The 24,278-nt window shown below is 56.0% G+C and overlaps 1 protein-coding gene across 5 annotated transcripts in view; it reads left to right on the top strand.

Annotated features, from left to right (window-relative positions):
• The first annotated feature begins 3,972 nt into the window (after positions 1 to 3,972).
• PODN (podocan) overlaps positions 3,973 to 24,278 on the top strand; it is a 42,336-nt gene continuing 22,030 nt past the window's right edge. The window contains exons 1-10 of one of the 5 annotated variants that reach the window (XM_025427650.3): positions 3,973 to 4,111; positions 11,229 to 11,545; positions 13,007 to 13,100; positions 14,431 to 14,495; positions 16,181 to 16,290; positions 17,414 to 17,570; positions 17,855 to 17,970; positions 18,518 to 19,175; positions 22,187 to 22,335; positions 23,715 to 23,925. In XM_025427650.3, coding sequence (XP_025283435.1) covers positions 11,234 to 11,545; positions 13,007 to 13,100; positions 14,431 to 14,495; positions 16,181 to 16,290; positions 17,414 to 17,570; positions 17,855 to 17,970; positions 18,518 to 19,175; positions 22,187 to 22,335; positions 23,715 to 23,898 — 1,845 coding nt within the window. In that variant the 5' untranslated portion in view covers positions 3,973 to 4,111; positions 11,229 to 11,233 and the 3' untranslated portion in view covers positions 23,899 to 23,925. Of the gene's footprint in view, positions 4,112 to 4,407; positions 4,559 to 4,807; positions 4,981 to 11,228; positions 11,546 to 13,006; positions 13,101 to 14,430; positions 14,496 to 16,180; positions 16,291 to 17,413; positions 17,571 to 17,854; positions 17,971 to 18,517; positions 19,176 to 22,186; positions 22,336 to 23,714; positions 23,926 to 24,278 lie in introns of those variants that run through there. The other 4 variants (XM_025427651.3, XM_025427648.3, XM_025427649.3 and 1 more) reach the window with 4 other exon arrangements.

Below are 24,278 nucleotides of genomic sequence, written 5' to 3'. Positions count from 1 at the left end.
AGATACAACAAGCAGTATAAGGGAAAGATTTAGGCAAGCAGACAAGAGTCTTCAGCTTAGCAAAGTGATGCCCAAGGGCAGGGGGTGATAACAGTTCACAGATATTCAACAGATGGAAAGACCAATGAGAGGGAGGGACTGTGTTGCTTAGTTATTAGAACTAAGGGGAAGAACTATAAAAGGGGAATTTCAGACTAAAAGTCAGTTGAATTTCCTGACAAATAAAAACTGGTCCAGAGTGGACAAAAAGCTCCAACACAGAGACGTCCCTAAACCAGATTGGCAAAACAGGGCACCTGTGCAAGATATACATTAACAGTGGCTAGAAGAGCATCTGAATGGGAGAAAATACTTGGTCGACAGCCACTCTTTTGAGGATTGCTCCTTTTGCCATTGATCAAAATCTTTTCTTCCATGTGTCAGAAAGAAGACTAGGTATTTTTATACTTCCTTGTTTATAACTTCACTTGTTCTGTGACTTACTAGATAACTTTGGAAGACACAGAGAGAAATGAATATTCAGAGCTTTTCCGTTTTCATAGTGTGAAAGCAGCCTCAGTTGTGTTTGTTTTTGTCTTTTCTGAAGTTCATTTTACTTAGCTCAAGGCAGTAGACCTTTAAAGCCACAGAATGGCAGCTGCAGCGTAGGAGACCACTCTCTCTGACGTTGGATCCTGGGTGTGAATTCTGACTCAAGCACTCATTAGCTGGTCACCTGAGCAAGTTTCTTATCCTCCCTGAGCCTCAGTTTCCTAAAATAGGAGGCAATAATACCATCCTACTTGTGGTTGAAGATTAAGTGAAATGACATATGGGAAAATGCTGTTGTACCATGTACTGGTTTCAGTTATTAATGTTTGTATTAGTTTTCTATTGCTGCTGTAACAATTACCACGCACGTAGTGGCCTACCTTGACCCACGTCCATTGTCTTATAGTTCTGTAGCTCCGAAGTCTGGGTGGGTTTGGCTGGTTTCTCTGCTCCAGGTCTCTCGAGGCTGAAGTCAAGGCATTGGCTGCTTCAGGCTCTGACCTGAGCGCTCTAGGGGAGAATGCGTTTCCATGCTCACTGAGGTTGTTGGCAGGATTCAGTGATTTGCTGCTGTGGGACTGAAGTCCCCATGTGCGTGCTGGCAGCCTAGGGTTCTCAGCTTGGAGAGGCTGCCTGCATTTCCTTCACCCTTAACGCTAGCCGCTAGCCGAGTCCTCATGTTTCACCTCTTTCTGATCTTCCCTTCTGCCTCACCTCTCCTACCTCCTACCTCCAGCCACAGAATGTTCTGTTTTCAAGAGCTCATGTGTTAGGTTAGGCTCACAGGATAATCCAAGATAATCCCCCTGTTTTAAAGTCCATAACCTTAATTATATCTGCAAAGTCCCTTTAGCTACATAATGTAACATTCACAGGCTCTAGGGATTAGGGTGTGGGTATTTTGGGGGGTTCATGCTGCCTACTACAGTCATATTTTAGGACTGGAAAGGGACCTTACAGAACATGAGATGAGGTCCCTGCCCTGAAGCCTTTACAGTCCAGTGGGGGAAAGAGAGGAAAAACATACAGCAAAATGAGTCCAATAATAAAAAGTTTCTATGGGATGTTCTAGGAGCCCAAAAGACCTTTTCTGTATCTGACTTGGCCTGTGTGGTTCTTCCATCATACCTTGCTTGTTCTTTGATGTTTTGTCTTTTTTTTTTTTTAAGGCTTTATTTATTTGACAGTGAGAGAGAGAGCGTGCACAAGCAGGGAGAGATGGAAAAGCAGGCTTTCCTCCAGGCAGAGAGCCCCATGGAGGGCTCGATCCCAGGATCCTGGGACCATGACCTGAGCCAAAGGCAGACGCCTAACTGAGCCACCCAGGCACCCCAGATATTTTGTCTTTTATCAAGATCCTTCCGATGGAATCCCTATACCAAAACAACACCATGTGATTTGATCTCTAAATGTTCAGAAAACAAGCTGCTCCCAGAGCTCCCAGAGTAGGGACTCTGATACTTAATAAGGAAAGGTCTTGAGCCCTCGGGTCAAAGTAAGAAGAATTATTTTCTTTTCTGATGATGAAGGTATAACAACACCTTATCTCCCCTTATCCTCACCAACACCCCATGAGAGCCCTCTTGTCTTTCATTCCTAGCTCTCTCAGTCTTTACTCCCCTCCTTTGAGTTTTCTTGTTTCTTACTGTTTTGAATTAGAAGGCACTTACCCTGGATCAAGCAGAGATTTCTGGTTAATTCTTGCCACGTGTCATTTGTTTTAATAATGTTTCATAGATGTTTAATCAGGTCTCGGTGACAGTTTTGCAATGATAACAGCTGCCATTTATTGAGCACTTACATGTGCCGGATGCTGTGCAGGGTTCTGTGCTTCCAGTTTCTTATTTACTTCCAATTTTTCATTTAATTTAGACAATCTGCGAGGACTAGGTACTATTTATATCTCCATTTGAACCCAGCTGGGATTTGAACCCAAATCTAAGTCCAAAGCTTGTTCTTGACACCATGCAGTAGAGTAATATGAACAGGAGCTGAAAATGAGGCATAAGGAAGCCAAAGCAGCATAAGTGGATTGGGAACCCTCAGTTTCAAACTCAACTCTTTACTGCTATTTGGAAGGTTAGAGGATTTCCTTCTAGAGTGCCAGGATCACCTCCATTTTCCACCAGAGACAGTCAAAGTGATACCTCCATCTTCTATTTCAGACAGCTGATTTTAGTGTGTCTACAGTGCTGGACAGCTACAGTGTTTGTGTGGGCACCGGCTTGGCATTCCGCAGAAAAGCCTATTTCTCTGGGGGCGGGGGCAGGGGAGATACGGTGTGTGCTGTGGCTGGCCCCAGCAGTTACAGGTAACAGAAAATACCTTCCCCAAAGGATTGGGGTGATTAAGATATTTAAGGATTTCACACAGTGCCTGGCACTTCATAAGTATTCAGTATGTGCCAGTTCTCATTGTCCTTCTAGAAAATTTCCTTTAGTTTATGGGTATTCAAGTCAGAAGAATCTTCTTCTAGCTCCACTTGAATCTAGGCTCAATGTTGAGAAGACAGGAGATACATCTCTGGGTTGGCCCCTGTCCAATCCTGTGTGAATCATACCAGCTCTCAAGTTTGAGCTCAGAGAGAAGTGAAATCTGAAGCCAAAGAAGGCAAAATGTTTCCCTTTCTCATGCTTGCTAAGTTTTTGAGTTATTGATGTAATGGAAACAGACAGCTCTGGGTTCAAATTCAGTCTCTGCATTTGCCTTCTCAAGTTACTTGCCCATGTTTGTCACGGAAAGAACCTGGGCTGTGGAGAAGGGTAAACCTGGCCATTTTGCTCCATAAACCACTTCTCCTTTGTCAGGTGATCTCCTTCCCCGTGAATGGGGCCAAAAACAATCTTCTTTCAGGATAGTCAAGCTTAGAGAGTAATGTATGTGGTCCAGTCTGGATGCAGCAGCAGAAGCCCATGAAAGATGCTTTACATGAGCCATTCATTCATTCATTCATTCATTCAGGGTATTAGCAATTTAAGTTGAGCAAGTGGTCCCAAGTTTGAGTTATTTACCCTTCTCCCTGCCCAGGAGGAGGGCAGCCAGGTAAGGTGGCTGGGGGTGCCCTGCCCACAGGCGAGAGCAGGTATGGGGAGAGCGTCCTAGAGGCAGTGGAAGTGCCAAGTACCACCTAAACCCAGCCCCACTGCGGTCTACCGCCAAAGCCCCTGGCGCCAAACAGTGTTGCTCCAGCTGCTAGCAGTTAGTGCTCCTTTACTTGGAACCGGTCTCAGCTCCTGGGAGCAATATGGTGCGGCGAGGACTCCCTACTCCCCCCCCCTTGTCTCCCGGCGACTGAGATCCGCATGCACCCTACTCCCAGCCCAATTTACCGTCCTTCAAGGCTCACGAGGCTCTGGGCGCAGGGTCAACGTGGGCGTGGGGAGGGCGGGGAACTTTTCCGGGAAGGGGCCCAGCGGGGTCCTGGCTGGAGGCCCCGTTAGCCACGGCCCAGGACCCCAGGGTGGGAGAGTGGACGGAGAGGTACTCGTGCCTGGAGCGGTTGCAAAATCCTCAGGCATGAGGAAGAAAGTGGGCTCAGAGGCACCTGGGTGAAGGGGCCTCCGCCCTGCCCTCCTCTCAGGTGCTGGGGCCTAGAGGGGGTCCGGCTGCCCTGCGGAAGGCGGGAACGTGGGCGCGGTGCGGGCTGGACCCCGCCTCCCCCGCCTCTCGGTGGGGGGCGGCGGGGGCGTGGTGGGGCGGCCGGGCCGGGGCGGAGGAGGGGAGAGGGGTCGGCGCGGGGGCTCTCCCTCCCGGGGAGGGGGGAGGGGCCCACCCCCACCCCCACCCCCGCCCCCGCCCCCGCTCGCCCGCGGGGACCCGACGCGCGTGTCCGGAGGAGGCCGGCGTCCAGCAGATGCACGCGGTGCGGCGGGGGCGGGGGCGGGGGGAGGCGGGGAGGAGAAAGCCCACAGCGAGACTTGCGTCGCCGAGCTCCCGGCTCGGCTTGAATGGAAGGAGCCCGCGCCCGCGGAGCGCCGCGGGGACTCGGGACAGCGCGGCCGGCCGGCGGGGCGCGGGGGCGCGGCAGGTACTCGGCGCGGGCGGCCGGGGGGGCCGGGGGCGGCGCCGGGGGGGGCGGCGGCCGGGGAGCGGCCCGCGCGGTGGGCTCGGCTCCCGCAGCAGCTGCCCCGGGCCGGCCGCCGCACTCGCCCCCGGGGGGAGCCCTGCACCCCGCGCGCCCGGCAGCCCCCCGCGGCCCCTCCGCGCTCGCGGCCGGGGCGGGGGCCTTCCCTGCTCGCCGGCCCGAGACTGCCCCCCCCCCCCCCCGCTGCGCACATCTGGAAAGAATCTGAGGGCGGATGGGAGGCGGAGTGGGAGGACCGGGCGGCGGCGGGAATGCGGGGGCAGGTGGCAGCGGCGAGGGGCGTGGACCCCCGCCCCAGCTCGCCCGGCTCGCCCTCCCTCCGACCCGGTTACAGGCAGAGAAACTGAGGCCCGGAGGGGCCCGAGGTACGCTTCCGGGAGGCGCGGACAGGTGTGGCGGGAGCCCGCGCGACCTCCGTCCGGACCGGCTCGGGGCTCGGCTCCCCCGCCGAGCCGCGCACTCCCCGAGCCGGAGCTCTCGGCCCGCACCTGGTGTCCGTCTGTCGGTCTGCGCGGCGGCCTCCCCGCGGGGACAGCTGGCGGGAGGCCGGGGTTGCAGGTCCCAGAACCGCCAGGCTGGGGCGGGGGCTGGGATACCTGATGCGCCGCGGGGTGGAAGACGGGGTGGCGGCGGGGCGAGCCCCTGGCAGCCCCTGGGGCGCGGGGCAGTGGCAGCCGGAGCTTGAGCAGGCGCCGGACGAGGTGCGGGGGCGCGGACCGTCCCTGGTCCCCAAGGCGCGGAGGGATGCGCGCCTGGCGCCGGGAGGCCATCGCCGACCTGTTGAGGCCCGCACCCCCGAGCGGCTGCTCCCGGGCTGCGGGCGCGCGGGGGCGGGGGCGGGGGCGGGAGGGGCAGTGGAACCGGGGCCTAGAGCTCCGAGGCACCCCTGCTGGGACCCGCCGCAGCCCCCTGCAGGAGGAGGCGCACGGCCCCTTTTAGGGCTCCGGGCCCACTGCTCCAGCGTGAGTGCGAGTTAAGAAGTGTTAGATTCACATGACTGTGTTCACGAAATCTTTCGGGAACATACTTTGTTCTTTTTAATCTGAATCTTTGGGAATGGGTGACTAATAGTGGCCTAAAGGTGCTGTAGAGTCATACATAAGACCTCTGACCATGAGCTGCCTGGTACCCTTGACAGCTCCCTATCACCGGCACCTTAGCCTAGTGGCTGACACCCTTGGAGACTTGGTCGTCCAGTCCTAACCTCATCCCCTGCCTCATCCCTTCTTTAAAGGCACCTCCTCCCCACCCTCCCAACACTGTGCCTTTGCTCATGCCCTTCCCTCTGTCTGGAGTACTCTTCCTCCCCTTTGTCTGCCTGGAGAGCTCCTACTCGGCCTCCAGGAGCAGTTCAAGGTTCTGGGCAGCAGTCAGAAGACACAGATTCTAGTTCTGGCTGTAACTTCAACATACTAATCTGTAAAATGGGCGGGGGCGGGGGCGGGTCAGACAGATAATGATGCAAATCATTTCCAACTCTACCTCTCACAAATTCATCTCTGCACTCAGCAAACCTTTCCTGAGCACCCAGTCCATGCCTGGGGAGTCCAGAAAGTCTTGCAAGCTGCAGCGGGCCAGGGGTCCTGTGCGAGCACTAAAGAACTTCCTAACCCGGTCAAGGAAGGGGCAACAGCTTCTCAGAGCAGGGGCATTTGAGTAGGAGTTTGCTGGGGATGGGCAGTAATGGGAGCCCCTTGGGGCTTGAGTTTCCTATCTCCAGAGTAGGAAGACTCTCTCTTAGTTTGGGGATTTCTAGTAGAGATGATAAGATGCAGCTGTCTGTGGCCCGGCACAAAGCAGGTGATTAGTGAATTTTTACTAAATTTGAGCGAAGGAGGAAGCTACTGCTAGGGACTGAGGATCTGTGTCCTGGTTTGGGTCTCCCTTCCCTTTCCTTCTTCTAGTCTTGCCTTAATCCCCCATGTAAGCCTTTCTGGGCCTTGAGGTTTGGTTCCTCAGGGGTGCTAGGTGGGGTGAGAGGCAGCAGGTTGCAGGGACCTCCTTGGGAATGGTAACCCCGTGTGTCCCACTTGCTCAACACCAACGTCAGATGGACATGTCATTTCATTTAACCCTCATGAGCATTGTCCAGACTGGTAGAGGCTCAGGCGGTGAAGTGCTTTGTCCAGACTCACACAGCAGTCAGGAGGGGAACCCGATCCTGCTGTTGCAAAAGCACTCCCCCTGAGAAAGAGCTCAGGGCAGGCCGAGCTGCCCCTCTCACTAGCCACTTGCTGTCCACTTGCTGTCCCAGTGGTGTGAGTTGTTCGTCATCAGGGGGCCCCTCACTCAGGACTCTTAGAGCCAAGGGGCCTGCTCTTTCCGCTGCTCTTCCACACACAGCTCCCAACTTGTCCAAGCACACAGAGGGTCTTTAGGGGCTAATCTCGCTCAACATTCTTAGAAGACAGCAACAACAGGTTGAGACTCAGAAGGGCCACAATGTAGCCAAGGTCATACAGAAAAGCAGGTGGTGGAGCCGAGGCTTCCCAGGATCCCAAGGTCCAGAGGAGGAGACCAGACTCTCCAAGCCCTGTCTGATATTCCTTCCTCTCCTGTGAATCTAGCTCCTCCTCGCCATCCCAGCACCTCTCTCTGCCCAGACCAGGCTTACTACCCATTGCCCGTACTCCGTACCCATTGCACAGCCTCGGAGAGCTCCCCACTGCTCCATCCATAAACCTGCCTGTGGCACACTCCTGCTCTGCAGTGGCTCCTCATTCTTCCTGAGATCTTAAGATAAGGATCGCTCTCCCTAGCCTGGCTTCCAAGTCCTTTCTTAGCTGGACTACCCACCTGCATCCCTCCCAGTCCCCAATACCTGGCAGACACTCTAGCAAGCTCTGTGGAGGTCACCGATGGGCTCTCTTGCACCTGTGTCTTTGTAGGTTCTTCCCTCCTTGTTACGTCACCCTCTCCCTTTTGCCCGATATTCAGCCTTCATGACTAGATAAGGCATCATTTCTTCGGAGAAGTCTTCTTGATCTCAGACAAGGTTAGCTCTTCTCTGGCCCCCTGTGGACTCTAGCTTCCCTCCGTCATACCTCTGATGACACTGGGCCTATAATGCTCATTGTACATCTAGCATCCATGCCCTCACTGCCTGATAGAAATATAATGTGAGCCATGAATGCAAGCCATGTAGGCAATGTGAAGCTACATTAAAAAAATAAAATGAGGGCAGCCCAGATGGCTCAGCAGTTTGGCACTGTCTTTGGTCCAGGGCGTGATCCCAGAGACCTGGGATCGAGTCCCGCATTGGGCTCCCTGCGTGGAGCCTGCTTCTCCTTCTGCCTGTGTCTCTGCCCCTCTCCCTCTCTCTGTGTCTCTATGAATAAATAAATAAAATATTTAAAAAAATAAAATGAAACAGATAAAATTAATTTTAGTAATTTAACTCAATTATTTGAAATATATCAATATAAAATTAATATTTATGAGATAATATTAATATTAATGAGATATTTTACATCCTCATTTTATTTATTTATTCATGAGAGATATTCTTATTCTTCAGAGAGAGAGCGAGCGAGAGAGGCAGAGGGGGAAGCAGGCTCCATGCAGGGAGCCCGACGTGGGACTCGATCCCGGGTCTCCAGGACCATGCCCTGGGCCGAAGGTGGCGCTAAACCGCTGAGCCACCTGGGCTGCCCTTACATCCTCTTTTGTACTAGTCTTTGGAATCCATGCACACTGCGTTTTATACTTACAGTACCTTTCAACTTAGACTAGTCACATTTCAAGTGCTGGGTAGCTGCATATGGCCACCACATTGGATAGGGCAGGTGTGAACTTTTTAAGGGCAAGAGCCAAACTTGAGTGGTCTCTGTGGGTCTCTAGTGCCCAGCTGTGCTTGGCCCAGGGGAGAGCCCAGGGGCATCATGGTTAAGGCCCCCGGCTGGAGCTCAGCATCACCACTTAACAGCTGTGTCGCACTGGCCAATCCCATTGGGCTGCAGCTCCCTTGACTATAAAGTGATGGTGGTAACATTTCAATATGGTTCATAATGTTAATATAAAGTATTTTTAAGTTACAAATTAAAGGGGAGGGAGGAAAACTAGCTGGTCTAGTGAGTACACAGGATATGTGGGGAGGACCCTTCTCCCTGGCCTCCTGCCCTGGTTGATTTGGGGCTTAGGCCTGTGCCCACACTCCCCCTCCCAGAACCCTGGTCTGGGGTCACACAGACAGGCAGAGAGGGGGACTCTGGTCTGATATTTCCAGGAGCTGAAGGCTGTTGAGCTAGTTGGGGCAGGGGGGAAGGGAAGGGTTATAATGTACGTGGGAATGATGGTCTGTAGACTGTTGGAGGCTGAATTGCCCATTTGGTCAGGGGATGGGGCAACAGGGGAGTGACAGGGTGGGCATAGGGCCAGGGTGTGCCCTGCCAACTGTTCCCTGGGGCCCGGGAGCTGTGCATGTACTAGGTCCCTGGTTTCCTGCCAGGCCAGTGGCTGAGGCCTGAGTCTTCTTAAGCCTCACAGACCTAGATGGATTCAAGGGTGCTGCCCCTCTTCTACTCCTCACACCTTTCTCTCTGGGGCCTCACAGGACTCACCCCATCTGGGGTGGAGGGTGGGGCAGGCATTACTGTCCTGGCTCTGCTGCCCCCTCTAGTCTGAGGGCAGGGCAATTTGCCAGCTTGCATGTGTCTCCTGCGCCAGCACAGGGCTGAGGGCAGAGGGGACTTCACCTTGGAGAGGGGGCTGGGCAGCGAGTGAGACAAAGCAGTGTCTGAAATGCCATTACGGCCTCAGGGCAGCCAGAATTCATAGGAGGCCAGACTCTGCAAAGCTGTGGGGAGGTGGGCCTGGGGCTAGACTGCAAACACCAGGCAGGATCTAGGCAAGAGAAGGGGAAGAATCAGGGGGGCTCTGGAGTGGGCAGGGCCCGTGATATTAGTGGTACAAAGAGCGAACATTTAGTGAGCACTCATGGTGCACAGTGTGCGCCTCTCTCTGACTCTCCCAGTCTCCCCACGAGGGCAGCTCTGGTAACCTCTGTGGATGGGTGAGGAAGCTGAGGTTTAGTGGGTGACTTGCCCAAGGTCAACTGAGAGCCCGAGCTGACTGCAGCCCCAGCATCTGGCTCCAGCGCCCGCCTTCCTAACCAGACCTCAGCAGCAGTGGCAAGCTTCCCGACTCCTCAGGCCCAGCAACTCAGACCTTTGTATCTGCCGTCTGAGGTGTGGTTCTTAATCCAGTGCCAGCATGAGAGCCTCAGACTGAGGCATACCTCCACTCCCCCCAACGCCCCCCCCCCCACCACCACCTAGGGCCAAGTGCTTGCTATGTACCTGCATTTGTGATTGCTGTCACAGTGGTGACCACACCTCACCACCTAGGAGGTACCAGGCCCTGCACGTCTCTTACCTTGCTGACTCCTTGTAGTTGCTGTGGTTTGGGATGTATCATTGCATTGTCAGATGAAGAGAGAGGCTCAGGAAGGCCAGAGATGCTAAGTGCTGGAGAGGGACTCCCACTGGGGTCTGTGGGATTCTAGAGTCCATGCAACTGAGCTGTGGCCTCTCACAACTTAGCATTTCCCAGAGATGTTTGCTAAGTGAGTTTCTGTAAAAAAAACTCCAGGGACTGGCTCGGAGCCAAGCTAGGCCCCTGCGCTGCCTAGAAGATAGGGACCCTTGCATCTTCCTTGTGGCCTGAGGCCATCCCCACTCCTCCTCCCCTGCTGCCCTAGGGGACCATGCTGGGGGGTGGTCTTTTGCAGGTAGCGACAGTCAGGTGAGCTCAGTAGGCTCTGGTGAGGCCAGCTGAGGGTGTGAACATCAGGAAGAGGCTTAGAAGGTCCTGGAGAATGGCAGCAGCTCTATTCAGTGGAGGCCTGCTCTGTGCCTGGCTCTGCGCTGGGCCTCCACCCAGACACTGAGAGGCTCACAGTCCTCTGCGGGAGAAAGATAACTTCATGTATTCACAGCCCGACCCAACTCATGCCATGCCCCATGAGAGCCCTGGGTCAGCTCAGGGTTTTTCAGGGTATTCCAGGGGGTGCAATGGCTACACTGATTCTTAGAGAAGTTGCTGCCTGCACAAAAAGGGGCAGGGAGTTCCAGACAGAAGGAACAGCATGTGCAAAGGCCTAGAGACAGGATCTCCTAGGTAGACCTGTCTAACTAGGGTGGGGGTATTAGAAGAGAGACAGGGTCAAATCCTGAACATCCTAGAATGGTAAGCTGAAGATGCACCCTGCTGGTGCTGGCTCCATGGCTCTGGAGGAGGTAAGAGCCTCCCAGCGCTGCCCATGCCGGGGCAGCAAGAGCTTGGCAAAGTCCTAGCCAAGCCCTGCCAGTCACAGTTTGTCCCCAGGCTCAGCTTCCCCTTCTGTGAATTGGGGGTAAAGATGCCTTGGGGCCAGGCCTGGTGAGGGTGCTGACTTGCCTGAGGACAGGGCTTCACCTCGTCCCTCCAGAGGGCAGCTCTGATGACGGGGAGGCGGGTGGTGCAGGAGTGTAGCAGTGAGCAGATCAGATGCGTGCCCAGAGCCTTCGAGTAGGCTCTGTCTTGTGCCCAGGCAGGCCCCAGTGTGAACAATGTGGGTCCCAGCCCTGTGTCCACTGCACCTGCCAGGTGAGGCCTGACTTAAGTCCTCCCACAGGTACCATGGCCCGGAGCGGGGTGCTGTTGGTCCTCTTGCTGCTGCCACCGCAGCTGCAGCTGGGACCAGTAGGCACGGCGAGGTCGCCGGGCTTTGGCCGAAGTGGGGCCCACAGCCTGAGCCCTGAAGAGAATGAATTTGTGGAGGAGGAGCCAGTGTTGGTTCTGAGTCCCGAGGAGCCGGGGCCCGGCCCTGCCACCATCAACTGCCCCCGCGACTGTGCCTGCTCCCAGGAAGGTGTCGTGGACTGTGGTGGCATCGACCTGCGCGAATTCCCGGGGGACCTTCCTGAGCACACCAACCACCTGTCTCTGCAGGTGACACGGGCACTACAGTCACGGTCACAGGGGTGGGCCCCTAAGCTCGTGGCTCCTGTCCCCACCCACAATGCTCATAGCCCCCTGCTTGTCCAGACCCCCAGACACAGGGCGCTAGGGCACTCCCTGCTCCGACGTCCTGGTCACAGAGTACTGTGCTATTACAACTGCTTTGTTTTGCTTGGAGGAGTCTGGGCTAAGACCCATAAATAGAGTCAGACCCTGTGAAAAATGGACACAGATCTGCCCAGCGGCTGACCCTCTGAATGGGCAGGATGCCCTGGACACCCAGGCCAGGAAAATAAGAGAAAGTGGATCTGATAGGGTGCTCTGCAGGCTCAGAAGATAGAGTCCCCTCTCTGGCTGGGGCACAGGCGAGCTTGTGAGAATCGGGACACAGTGTTCCAGACGGGGATTCTGGGGCAGTGGGTGCACCCATGATCGTTTTGTGCGGCCCTGGGGCAGAGGGAGAGGCTGTTCTACTCATCTCAAGAGGTCAAGCCAGGTGAAGGAAAGGGACCTGCCCGTGGTCACCCAAACTGATGCGTCCAGGTTGAGGGCAGAGGGAGCTCAAGGCCAGGGTGGCCTGTGGAAGAAAGGTACAAGTTAAGGCAACACTTACTATTGGTTCATTCACATCCCCTGGGTACCTGGTCTACACCTCAGATGTGGCATCAGGGGCTGGTCATGGAGGGAGGACAGTCTGGGGGAAGGCAGAGATCTAAACAGCTGAAGATAACAGATGGAGACAGAGGACTAGCGTGGTAGGGCCCAGAGCAGCTCCTAATCCAGCCCTCAATCCAATTCAGGAAGGCTTCTGGAGGAGGTGATACCCCACCCAGTATTTTATTTATTTATTTATTTAAATTTTATTTTATTTTATTTTTAAAGATTTTATTTATTTATGCATGAGAGACAGAGAGAGAGGCGGAGACATAGGCAGAGGGAGAAGCAGGCTCCATGCAGGGAGGCCCATGCAGGACTCAATCCCTGGTCTCCAGGATCACACCCTGGGCCGAAGGCAGGCGCTAAACCACTGAGCCACCCAGGGATCCCCCACCCAGTGTTTTAAAGCATTCCAGAAGGAGTGAGGACCACAGGTTTTTCCCCCCCTCAGGAAAGGCAACTCAAAGTAGTTTCTGGCTTAGGATGGGGAGAATGGGCTGGGGATGCCTGTCACCACATAGGAACATGGAGGGAGCAGGGGAGATGTCACTCCCAAGTTTGAACTGTCTGTAGATGCCCAGGTATGGGCTCCTAGAAGGCGGGACCTGCATGCCTCCCATACTGAGGCCCAGGCCTGGCCTAGCCCCAGGTCTGTCTGTGTGGGGTGAACCCCAAGGGAGGTGCCCAACAGAGGGACTGGCTCCTGGGACAGGAGTGGGGGTGAGCCTCGAGTGAGGCAGGAGCCTGGGCCTCTGGTGAGGCTGCTTCCTCACCACCCCATCCCGCACTCCCCAGAACAACCAGCTGGAGAAGATCTACCCCCAGGAGCTCTCCAGGTTGCATCGGCTGGAAACTCTGAACCTCCAGAACAACCGTCTGACTTCCCGAGGTGAGGGATCACCCAGAGCCTGGGACAGGGATGCCAGGCGAGGGACCAGGTGCCCATGGGAAGAGCTCCACCCTGCAGACCCTAGGATACGGAAAACAGAGGGCTGGGCTGGCGGCTTCCTGAGAGCCACCCCACCCCCAGGTGTCCCTGAGCTGGGTGTTGGACCAGGGGACAGGCTTCAGAGAAGCCTGGATTGCCAGGGCCTTTGTCATGGACCAGTATGTTTACAGAAGGCCTTCAGAATCAAAGAGCTGTAGAATCCTCTAATTGTAAAAGGTTATATTTTTTTCTGATATGAAAATAATTTATAATAGAGAATTTGGAAATGTAGAAAATGAAATGGAAAAGAAGAAACCCACTCATAATTCTGACACACGGAGTTCATCACTATTGATGTTTTGGACTATCCACTTTTTAAAAAAGCAGCTTTATTGAGGTATAATTTCTATACTGTGAGATTTATCCAATGTAAAAGTACAATTTGATGAGTTTGGGTAAGTTTATACAGTTGTACAACCATCACCACAATCCAATCTAGTCTTTTTTCTTTGGGTTTTTTTAAAATTCATAGCTGAACTTGTAGGATAGATACTATACCATAACCACCATAGGGCAGTTAGCACAGCAGCATTTTTCAGGTTCCTAAAAACTCTCAGTGGCCATCATTTTACACAGCGGCAGAGACGCTGCACAGTTTATATAACTGTTCCCTCTCCTTAGATATTTGGGTGAGTCCCAGCATCTGAGGGTCCAGGAGCCCAGAACTGAGTGTCAGAGGCCGGCCTCCGGCCTGGAGGAGGGCCAGTTTGGCTGGGCTCCCAGCAACAGCCGAGTCCTGACACTACATCTGCCAGCTGGGGCAGGGGTGGGCTAGGGGGTCGGGAGGTGCCAGGGCCACAGCTCTGTGCTGCCCTGAGCTGGGTATCAGGAGGGTCAGAGAGACCCTTTAGGGCCACACCTCAGGGGAGCACTCCTTCCTGATGGGGAAGGGTGGGCCTGGGTCCTCTGCCCTGTGGCCTGACCTTATGAAGACCCATTCCCACCGAGGTGGCTCTGAGCAAGTGAAGGATTGGTCATTTCTGAGCCCTTTCCACTTGCTCCTCTGAGCAGTGGTGGGGGTGGTGAGCAAGGGAAAAAGGGGGCTGGGCAGGCCTGCTGGGACTGGTTGGGAAGGGATCAGAATCCAACCTGTCTCGGTGGGCGGGGGGGGGGGGGGCGGCTCCCCAGTCCTGGCAAGTGGGGTGGGCACTGGGTGGGGGGGTTGGTGGTGGCGTGCTCCCCTGTAGCATCTCCTTCATCCAGGGCTCTGACCGATGCCTGTCCTTTGAAGGGCTCCCGGAGGAGGCGTTTGAGCATCTGACCAATCTCAATTACCTGTACTTGGCCAATAACAAGGTAAGGGGACCCCTGGTGTCTGGGCCTGAGCTCTGGGAACTTTCACCAGGGCCTTTTCTAGGGTGGCCACTGGGTCCCAACTGCTGTTCACACGTGGACCTGGTGAGACCCCACACCTTAATGCAGGGTATCAGAATGGCCAGATAATGAAAACAGAGGCCTAGGCCTTCTAGAAGTGTGGGGGGTGACAGCTCATTCCCACCAGGGAGGGAGTCCATGGAGTGCTTCTCGGAGGAGGTGACATTTGAGCAGGCCATGAAGGCTAACAGGATTTCAGCCGGGGGCCCCATGGGAGAGGCACTGCGGAAGAGGCAACATGAGGAAAGGCAGAGGCACTCAACTTCAAAATAGCTGGTGTGCCCCAGGGCTCTGGCCCGGCCACTTCTCTCAGAGCTTTCTTGAGGTGCCTCGTCCCCTCCCCAGGACATTAGCACCCATCTGCATCATGGCCGTGTCCAGTGGCCATCCCCACCCATCCCACTCCTCCCACTTGAGACTCCTTGATGCCTGCCCTAGATGTCCAATGGAAATGGGACTCTGCTTCCCTCCTGTGCGCCCCCCCACCTCTATAAGCACCCCTCTCTATATCTGCAACCACCAAAGCACCACTCATCTGAGCCACAAACCCCGGGGTGCCTTGGTCACCCGCAGCAAGCCTGCACTCCCCTCTCGGCCTGGTCCACCAACCGCACCTGCAACGCACCGGGACAGCCCTGCTTCCTCATTTGCAGCTCCTTCTCAGAGTGGCCAGAGTGATCTTTAAAAATCATGCCTGCTTCTACCCATCCCCACCTCCTGCCAGCTCAGATACTTGAGGCTTCACTTTCCACCCAGAATGAAAACCACGCTCCTCCCCATGGCTGTGGTCAGAGGACCTGTGGTCGGAGGGCCTCTGTGTGGACCTCACAACACCCGTCCCACTCCCTCCCTCTCCTCCAGCTCCCAAACGTGGCAACCCCCAAGTGGGACCTGCACTCACCGCCCCCGTTGCCACAGGTGCTTGCCCCTCAGATGGCACGAGCGGGAGGCCTTCATGCCCAAAGTGTCACCTGGTTCCTGAGCACCCAACCCAGTTATTCTGTTTCCAGTCTGTTTTAGCTTGTTAACACTATCAGATGCTTTTGTTCCTTGTTTCTTGTCTTCTCCACTAAGATGTAAGCTTTGGGGGTAGGAATGGGGGCATTTCTCTATTTTGTTCCCCAGGACATGTCTAGCACCTGGACCCAGGCCTGCAGTGAGGGGAGGGGCCAGGAGGACAGGCAGGGCCAGGGACAGGACTAGAAGGCTTGGAATGTTCAGGGATGCAGAAAGCCATGGAGGTTTGGTTTTTGTGTTATCAGGGGAGTGGGATGGGTTCCCAGTTTATTTACTTTATTTTTTAAAAAGATTTTATTCATTTAAGAGAGAGAGAGAGCATGAGCAGAGGGGAGCAACAGAGGGAGAGGAAGAAGCTGAGCAGGGAGCCCGATGCAGGATTCAATCCAAGGACCCCGGGATCATGACCTGAGCTAAAGGCAGACACAACCGACTGAGCCACCAGGCGCCCTGGGTTTCCAGTTTAGAAATATGGCTCTGGTTATAAGGAGGTGACAAATTGAAGGGGCCCGGATGAGTAGCAGGCAGTGGGACCCAGAGCTGGCCTCTGCCCTCCATTGGTCTTTCTATCCCAACTTTTCCCTTTCCAGCTGACCTTGGCACCCCGATTCCTACCAAACACCCTGATCAGTGTGGACTTTGCTGCCAACTATCTCACCAAGATCTATGGGCTCACCTTTGGCCAGAAGCCAAACTTGAGGTGAGAAGTCAGACAGGGGCCCTGGGCCCTGGCTGGGGAAGGAGAAAGAGCTGAGACAGACGCTCCCAGCCCTGAGCACGGCAGAGCAAGCCCGGCCAGGCTGTGGAGGAAGGCATGCTGGGTGGGCATGATGCCCCCGGCTTGGGGCTCTGGCAAGGAATGCCCAGGGCTGCAGGACCTGAAGGTTGGGAGGAATCCATCCGGGAGGCAAGGACAGAGAGTAATGTCTGTGGAATTATGAGGAGCTGGGTGAGAGTTTTTCCCCTCCTCCTCCGGTCCCTGGGGGAAGGAAGCATCTTCCAACAGGCACAGCTGGCCCTTAGTGAGAGCTGCTTTGGGAGGAGTGTGAGCAGGGCAGGGTGGTGCAGGGGGGGCAGAGGGGATACTGACAACCCCCAGTGCTGCTTCTTTCCCCAAATCTGTCACCCCACTCGATTCTTTCCATACCCCGAAGGAGCTGGGGTGGCTGTATGTGGTTCCATCCTGCAGATGAGAGGGCTGAGGCCCAAGATATAACACAGCAAGACTGAGTTATATCTTCTATGTTTAGAATATCTTGTGTTGAAACATCTTACATTTCTCTTATTTCTGATCTTGGTCCCTCTAATATGTGAGCTGCATGACAGCAGGGTCTTGTTGGTTGTGTCCACTGCTTTTATCTTTAGAGTCTAGAAGAGTCCTGGCACGTAGGAGCACTCACTATATATGTGCTGAATGAATGAGAGGTTACATCCTCTGAGCCAGGCCCTGGACTGGACACTTGAGACGAAGAGGTGGCAGGGAGAGTCCCCATGTACGGGAAGACCCACAGAACTCAGAACCAGCTGCGTGGGGCTGACAGGCAGGGATTCTGGGGCTGCAACAGTCAGGGAGTGACTGAGGACCTTGAAGGGTATGGAGGGGCACAGGCAGGGGGGTGGGAAATCCCCTTTCTGCCACGGATGTGTGGGGCAGCCTCTGGTGGGTCCTTAGTCTCCTTGGCTGTGCAAGGGGGACTGGATCAGGGGGGTCTGAGGTTCTTCAAATGGGAGGATGGTACCCTGGGCCCCAGCTCTGACCTGAGCAAGGTCTGAAGGCTGATCAGGTGAGCTGGTATGGTGAGGACCTGTGCCTCATCCCCCAGGTCCGTGTACCTGCACAACAACAAGCTGGCGGATGCTGGGCTGCCGGACAACATGTTCAATGGCTCCAGCAATGTCGAGATCCTCATTCTGTCCAGCAACTTCCTGCGCCACGTGCCCAAGCACCTGCCGCCCGCGCTCTATAAGCTGCACCTCAAGGTGGGAGGAAGAGTGTGGGGAGGGGCAGCCGAAAAGCAGGGACCTGCAGTGAGGGAAGAGCCCAGGTCCACTGAGGCACAGTGGGGAGGCTGTGGGGCCTCAGGCACAGTGTCTGCTGTGGAGAACAAGGCAGAAGCCTGGGGAGCTGGCTGTCCCTATCACATGCAGGGTGCTCCAAGCCACAGCCCCTTCCCCTGGCTCTCCCTGCCCCCTCTCATTCCGAGGCTCTGCCCTGGCCCCTTGGCCATCCCTCATGCTGCCCTCCCAACCATCTTGTCCCTCAGAACAACAAGCTGGAGAAGATCCCACCAGGCGCCTTCAGTGAGCTGAGCCACTTGCGTGAGTTGTACCTGCAGAACAACTACCTGACCGACGAGGGCCTGGACAATGAGACCTTCTGGTGAGCCCCGGCTGGGCCGTCCATGTGAGCTCCGTGCCGGGGAAGCTGCTCCTGGGGCCCACGCAGCCAGGTCTCTCACACACACCCGCCCCCGGGCCTTGGCCAGCTTCCCAGAGAGGGCACCATGGGGCTTGTGCCTCTGCTGACAGGTCTGTCCCCCAGCACGAGTGATGTGTACGGACAAGGCCAGAATTCCAGTGAGGCATCTTCAGAGGCTGGCTTCGTGGTACAAAGTTGAAGCGAGTATACTTGTTGAAGGCAAATATATTCTCATGTTTTAGGTCCAGGGTAGCTACAAAAGGCCTTAGACGGTCTTCAAAGAAGCTCCTTCATGACAGAAGCCATGCTAGGTCCTTCCTCCACCAATAGGGCATTGAATAAACCCAGGGAGAGTCTGGAGAGGACAGAGGTCGCCAGTGGGCCAGACAGGGGCCCAGCTGGGACGAGTTAGACCAGTGCCCCTGCCCCTCCCCCCGCCTCGGGACTAAGGGTGGACACAAGCACCCGGTGGGCCTCTGCCAACCATCCTTATTCCCACCCGCCGCAGGAAGCTCTCCAGCCTGGAATACCTGGATCTGTCCAGCAACAACCTGTCTCGGGTCCCGGCAGGGCTGCCGCGCAGCCTTGTGCTCCTGCACCTGGAGAAGAACGCCATCCGCAGCGTGGACGCCGACGTGCTGACGCCCATCCGCAGCCTCGAGTACCTGCTGCTGCATAGCAACCAGCTACACGCGCGCGGCATCCACCCGCGGGCCTTCCAGGGCCTCAAGCGGCTGCACACCGTACACCTGTACAACAACGCGCTGGAGCGCGTGCCCAGCGGCCTGCCCCGCCGCGTGCGCACGCTCATGATCTTGCACAACCAGATCACCGGCATCGGCCGCGACGACTTCGCCACCACCTACTTCCTGGAGGAGCTCAACCTCAGCTACAACCGCATCACCAGCCCGCAGGTGCACCGCGACGCCTTCCGCAAGCTGCGCCTGCTGCGCTCGCTGGACCTGTCCGGTAACCGGCTGCACACCTTGCCCCCCGGGCTGCCGCGCAACGTGCACGTGCTGAAGGTCAAGCGCAATGAGCTGGCCGCCCTGGCGCGCGGGGCGCTGGCTGGCATGGCCCAGCTGCGTGAGCTCTACCTCACCGGCAACCGGCTGCGCAGCCGGGCTCTGGGTCCCCGTGCCTGGGCCGACCTGGCCCGTCTGCAGGTGAGGGGAAAGGGGCGGGAGAGGATTGGGGCCGGGTCATGCCCGCGTGAGGGGCTGCTGGCATAGCTGCCCTGAGCCCACGCATCTTGGCTCAGGTGAGGGGTGGGTAGGAGGGCCCGGCGGGGTGTGGGGTGACCTGCTAGCCTGAGGAAAGGGAAGGTATGACTGGCATGCCTGGGTGCAGCAGGAGGGGCTAGTGTGGCCAGGCTGAGCTCAGCACCTGCAGGCTTGAGGAGGGCTGTGGAGATGAGGGGAGGTCATGGCTGCAGGTAGGGGACTCACCCTCCAGGAAGACTGGGGGGTAGGGCCAGTTTGGTTGGCACTGGAGAGTCAAGCTCATCCATCTGAAGGCTCCGAAACAGGTGGCTGGGCTTGAGTGAGGGGAGGGAGGCTTGGCCTGGAAGGGAGGCTGCCCTCACCTGGTGCGGAGGGCTAGGGGAGGCTACCCGAGGCATACTGGGGCTGCTGAGTGGGTGTGGCTGCTGTGGTCAGTCAGCAGGGATAGCTGGCTGTAGGTGACAGCTCCCACTCAGTGAGGGCCCAGAGGGAACTTGAGTAGAGAGATCTGGGAGGCAGGGCCTCAGTATTGCAAGGTCAGGAAATGCCCCCATTCCCCCACTCTGCTGCCCTGGACGGGGTGGGGGCACAGGGGGGGCCTTCTTCCCAATGGCTTGCTCCTCCCTCTCTCTCAGGGCTCTACTCACATGTCACCTCCTTGGGAGGTCTTCCTTCACCACCCATCACACTCCTCTGCTTTGTTTTTCTTCATAATCCTCATCTGTTCTAGGCATTAGGTCATCTGTCTGCTGGTTCGTTGCCTGCTCCTCTGCTAGAATGAGGGGCAGGCATTTTCGTCTGTTGTATTCACTGCTGGACCCAGGGACCTCTGTGTGCTAGGCTCTCAGTACATGTATTTTGGGAGAGCTGTCAGGATGAGGCTATCTGAGGGGAGTGCAGGGGAGAGCCCCCAGAGTGGGGGGCAGATGGGTGAGGGGAGATCAACATGGGAGCCAGGGGTAGCAGCTGGCCCTGCAGGAGCAGCTGGCTGTGGTCTCCTCACCCAGAGGGCCCTGCTGAGGGCCAGACGCCAGGATCCAGCTGCCTGGGCCGCTCCCTCTTGAGTTTTCCTCAGGAGTCCAGATCCCAGCGTCTTCTCCTCCACACCTGCTCCTCCTGCTGCATTTTCTAACTCTCTGTAGGGGGTGCCCACGGGAGACCTGGATGCTGACCCGATACCCCTTTGTCACACCACCTGCCCCCCCCCCGGCACCCATCGTTAACTAAATTCTGCTAATTCTATCATCACATCTCTCAACTCACTATCTTCCATCCCTTCTGCTGTACTCCAAGCCAAGACACCCCCATTTCTCACCTGAACCCCAGCTCCGTAGGACTCTCCACTCCCCTATACCATGTGCACTTGGTGGGTATCTTTAAAAAACACTCATTCACCTACACTCCTGCTCAGAACCCTTCTATGGCTCCCTGTTGCTCTTAGAACCCAGATCGGAAACCTTGCCACAGCTCTCAGGGCTGGTCTGCCTCTGCTCCCAGTCGAGCTCCCTAGTCTCCTAGGCATACTGGGCTTTATTTATACTGGCCCTGCTGCTGAAGCACAGCATCCTGGGAACACCTGCTCACTTGTTCTTCCCACAGCCTGTCCCAGGCCTCCCCTATGTGCAGACACAGCTCTAGAACTGAGGACCTGGCAGGGAGTAAGACAGATGAAGGGTCACTACCCTCCTAGAGTTTATAATATACCTAGGACTTAGCTCCCATTCCATCTCTTTCAGGAAGCCCTCAGTCATGGGCAGGTGCAGTCTGGGTGGATTCAGTCAGGGATGAGGTATCTGCAGAGGTTGGGGGTTCTTCTTCACACTGTTGGATCTTTCTATAAGCAGCTGCCCCCACCCTGCTTCAGAGCCCCGCTGATGCTGGCTGCTGTGCTCCCCTGGCCCAAGGCTGGGTCAGGCCGCTCCTTGGGCTCCCTCAGCACAGCCCAGTTCCACCAGTTGTCGTCATCAGATTTTGTGTCCATCTCCCCCACCCTAACCTCCAGTGCAGAGGCAGCCTCTCGGTGGATTCCATATCCCCGGCAGCCCTGGGCACCGAGGATGTTTGGAATGAATGAGGAAGTGCCAGAGCTGTGTGGAGGGAACATAGTGGGGAGCAGGGAGACCTGCTGGGTAAGGGAGATGACAGGGAGGCTCCCTAAGGTATAAAGCTTGTTTTCCCCTTGAATCTTGAATCTAGATTCATGGCCCCAGTTTCCTGACCCTGAGCCCCCACCTGTCAGGGTGAGGAAGGGAGATTAGAGATGATGGAATCCACCTTGCATAGGTGTGTGTGAGCGAGTGTATGCTGATGGCCTGAGGGGAAGGCAGTGAGCTGGACCCATGCACACATCTCCTGCCTACTGCATGTTTGTTCCTCCTTGGGAAAACCACCCCATTTTTCCTGGCCACCTGCTTCCTGCATTCTAGGCATGTGGTGACCCAGAGACTGACCAGCCTAGGACTGGCTGCCATGCAAGGGTTGCTGTGGGCCTCATTCTTGCTCCTCATTCCTGCCCACATGGCCTTGAAGTCCATGAATGAGCAGCCACACTCATATGGACCCTTACCCCACCCCCACCCTCATCTGGTGTGGGAATATTCAAAGACTGGAGGATCCCTGGCCTCTGCCCTTTTAGGCCCTTTAGTCTGATAGGGGTGACAGGTGTGCTCAGGAGGAAGGACTTTGCCACCCAGATATCTTGGCTGTGAATTCATGTGGAAAGGCAGAAGGAGCTGGGTAGGACATATATCAGAACAAGGGTTTGGGGTCCAGCCTCATACGGGCTGTGTGGCCTTAGATCTCTTAACCTCTCTGAGCCTCTGTTTCCTCTCCTGGAAAATGGAATAGTTAGAGATCCCACCTCACAGGGTTATCATAAGATTTAGATAGGCCAAGGGGCTGGTGGGATCTTTGCAAGATGTTAAATGCTTTTACTCCCCTGGTCACTCATACAGCTGCTGGACATTGCTGGGAACCAACTCACAGAGATCCCTGAGGGGCTCCCCGAGTCACTCGAGTACCTGTACCTGCAGAACAACAAGATTAGCACCGTGCCTGCCAATGCCTTTGATTCCACACCCAACCTCAAAGGAATCTTTCTCAGGTAGGAGGTCCCCTGGGGGGGCTGCACAGGCCCCTCTGGGGTCAGCCTGGCTCCAGCAGGATAGCTGAGGCAGAGGGGAACAGCTCCCAGCTAGAGGGCAGTGTTTGAAGCCTGGCTTCATGCTGACTGGCTGCATGACCCTGGGTACATCCCAGAACCCCCCTCAGCCTCTGTTTCCTCAGCTCTCAAGGGTGGGGACAGTCCTAGCCAGGCCTGGTGAGGTTTATAGATTTATAGAAGGTCTTCAGAAACTTTAAAAAGCAGTGCATGTGGACATTATTGATGTTAATGTGGCAGGAAGGGGTATCAGAGGGCACAGGTGATTGTTGTGTCCACAGCTGGCCGGGCTGTACCTGAGCAGGTGGCAGATGTTCAGGTCCTCACCGAGCTCTGGAGGTTTAGAATGATTCTTCTACTTCTTTTTTTTTTTTTTTTTTTTTTTTTTTTTAAGAGAGAGAGAGGAGGGGGCAGAGGGGCAGAGGGAGAGAGAGAGAATCTCAAGCAGGCTCTAAGCCCAGCGTGGAGCTGGAGCTGAGGCTCAATCGCACGACCCTGAAGATCATGATCTGAGCTGAAATCAAGAGTCCAATGCTTAAGCGACTGAGCCACCCTAGAGTCAGATGCTCCTTAGAATTATTCTAACTGGGGAGCCAACTCCCCAGGAAATGAGGAGCTTGGGTACAGCAGAGTCAGTGTGGTTCTGCCCAATACCCTCCCTAACCACCCCTTGCACTCAGAAGGGGCAGAGTGTGCACCTCCGGGGGACTGGTGGCCCAGCAGGCCCCAGGCTGGGTTGGGGAGGAGGGTGACCTGTGCCTTGGATACTGTGGGGACTAAGGCCCAAGGAGATGAGGGGGCCAGATATCAGAGCCCAGCCTCTGCCTCCCCTCAACCCGAGCGCGTGCCTGGTCCAGCTTGACCCTGGCCTTGCCTTGGTGCCACCCTGCAGCCTCAGGTTTGGGGTTAATCCCAGAGGGAGCTAATCCCAGGCAGAGAGGAGGCCCCTGTGACTGCCACCCCAGACCTGAGAGCTAGGTAGGTGGGGGCCTGCCCCTCACTGTATGAGATGAGTGGCCCAGGGTCCTCCCCTGCCCCACCCCCTAAGCTATAGTTATATGGAACGGGAACAGCCGGGACTCTTCATGATGCCCTTGCTTCTCAGCACAGCCCCTGAAGCCCCCTGCCCCCACATCCCCTGCACCTCCCTACCCTCACGCCCCCCTACATTCCCTGCCCCCGCATACCCCCCGCCCTGCACCCCTTTTGTGCCTTCTATGCCATCTTCCTGGAAAGCTTATTCCCTCCTGTTCTCATTCTCGAGTGGGTGAGTGTGGGGACTTGAGGTTGGGCCTCTGGCACTGACCGCACTGACTGCACAGGTTCAACAAGCTGGCTGTGGGCTCTGTGATGGAAAGTGCCTTCCGGAGGCTGAAGCACCTGCAGGTCTTGGACATAGAGGGCAACTTTGAGTTTGGTGACGTTTCCAAGGACCGGGGCCAGGTGGAGGAGGAAGAGGATGAGGAAGATGAGGATGACGAGGAGGAGGAAGAGGAGAGGCGATAGTGACAGGATGAACCAGATTTGATATAGGTAGGTGATCTGCGTGGGGGGTGCGTTAACCTCTCCCCACTTGTCCTGTCCCTGACCCCAGGACAGATCCTGGGTGAGGGCCTGGCAAGGCTGTGGGAAGCCAGCACGGGGGCGGGGGCAGGGGGGACTCCCAAGGGTGATGAGTGCCCTGATGGGACAGGCACAGGGGCTGGGATGGTGGGAACAGGGAATGGATGTGAGGCCTAGGAGGAGGCTACTGCTGTGAGCCAAGCTGCAGGTGATAGGGGAGGCAGCAAGGATACAGACAAGCAGGGACTTCAGGGGGTTGGGGAGGGACAAGCGGACTCCAGAGGTCACAGTGGTCCCACTGGGCATGAGGTGAGGGAGAAGAC

This window comes from Canis lupus, chromosome 5 (assembly GCF_003254725.2).
Source record: "Canis lupus dingo isolate Sandy chromosome 5, ASM325472v2, whole genome shotgun sequence".
NCBI classification, from domain to species: domain Eukaryota; kingdom Metazoa; phylum Chordata; class Mammalia; order Carnivora; family Canidae; genus Canis; species Canis lupus.
The sequence above is the reverse complement of the archived record's forward strand: the minus strand, read 5'-3'. Positions and strand labels throughout refer to the sequence as shown.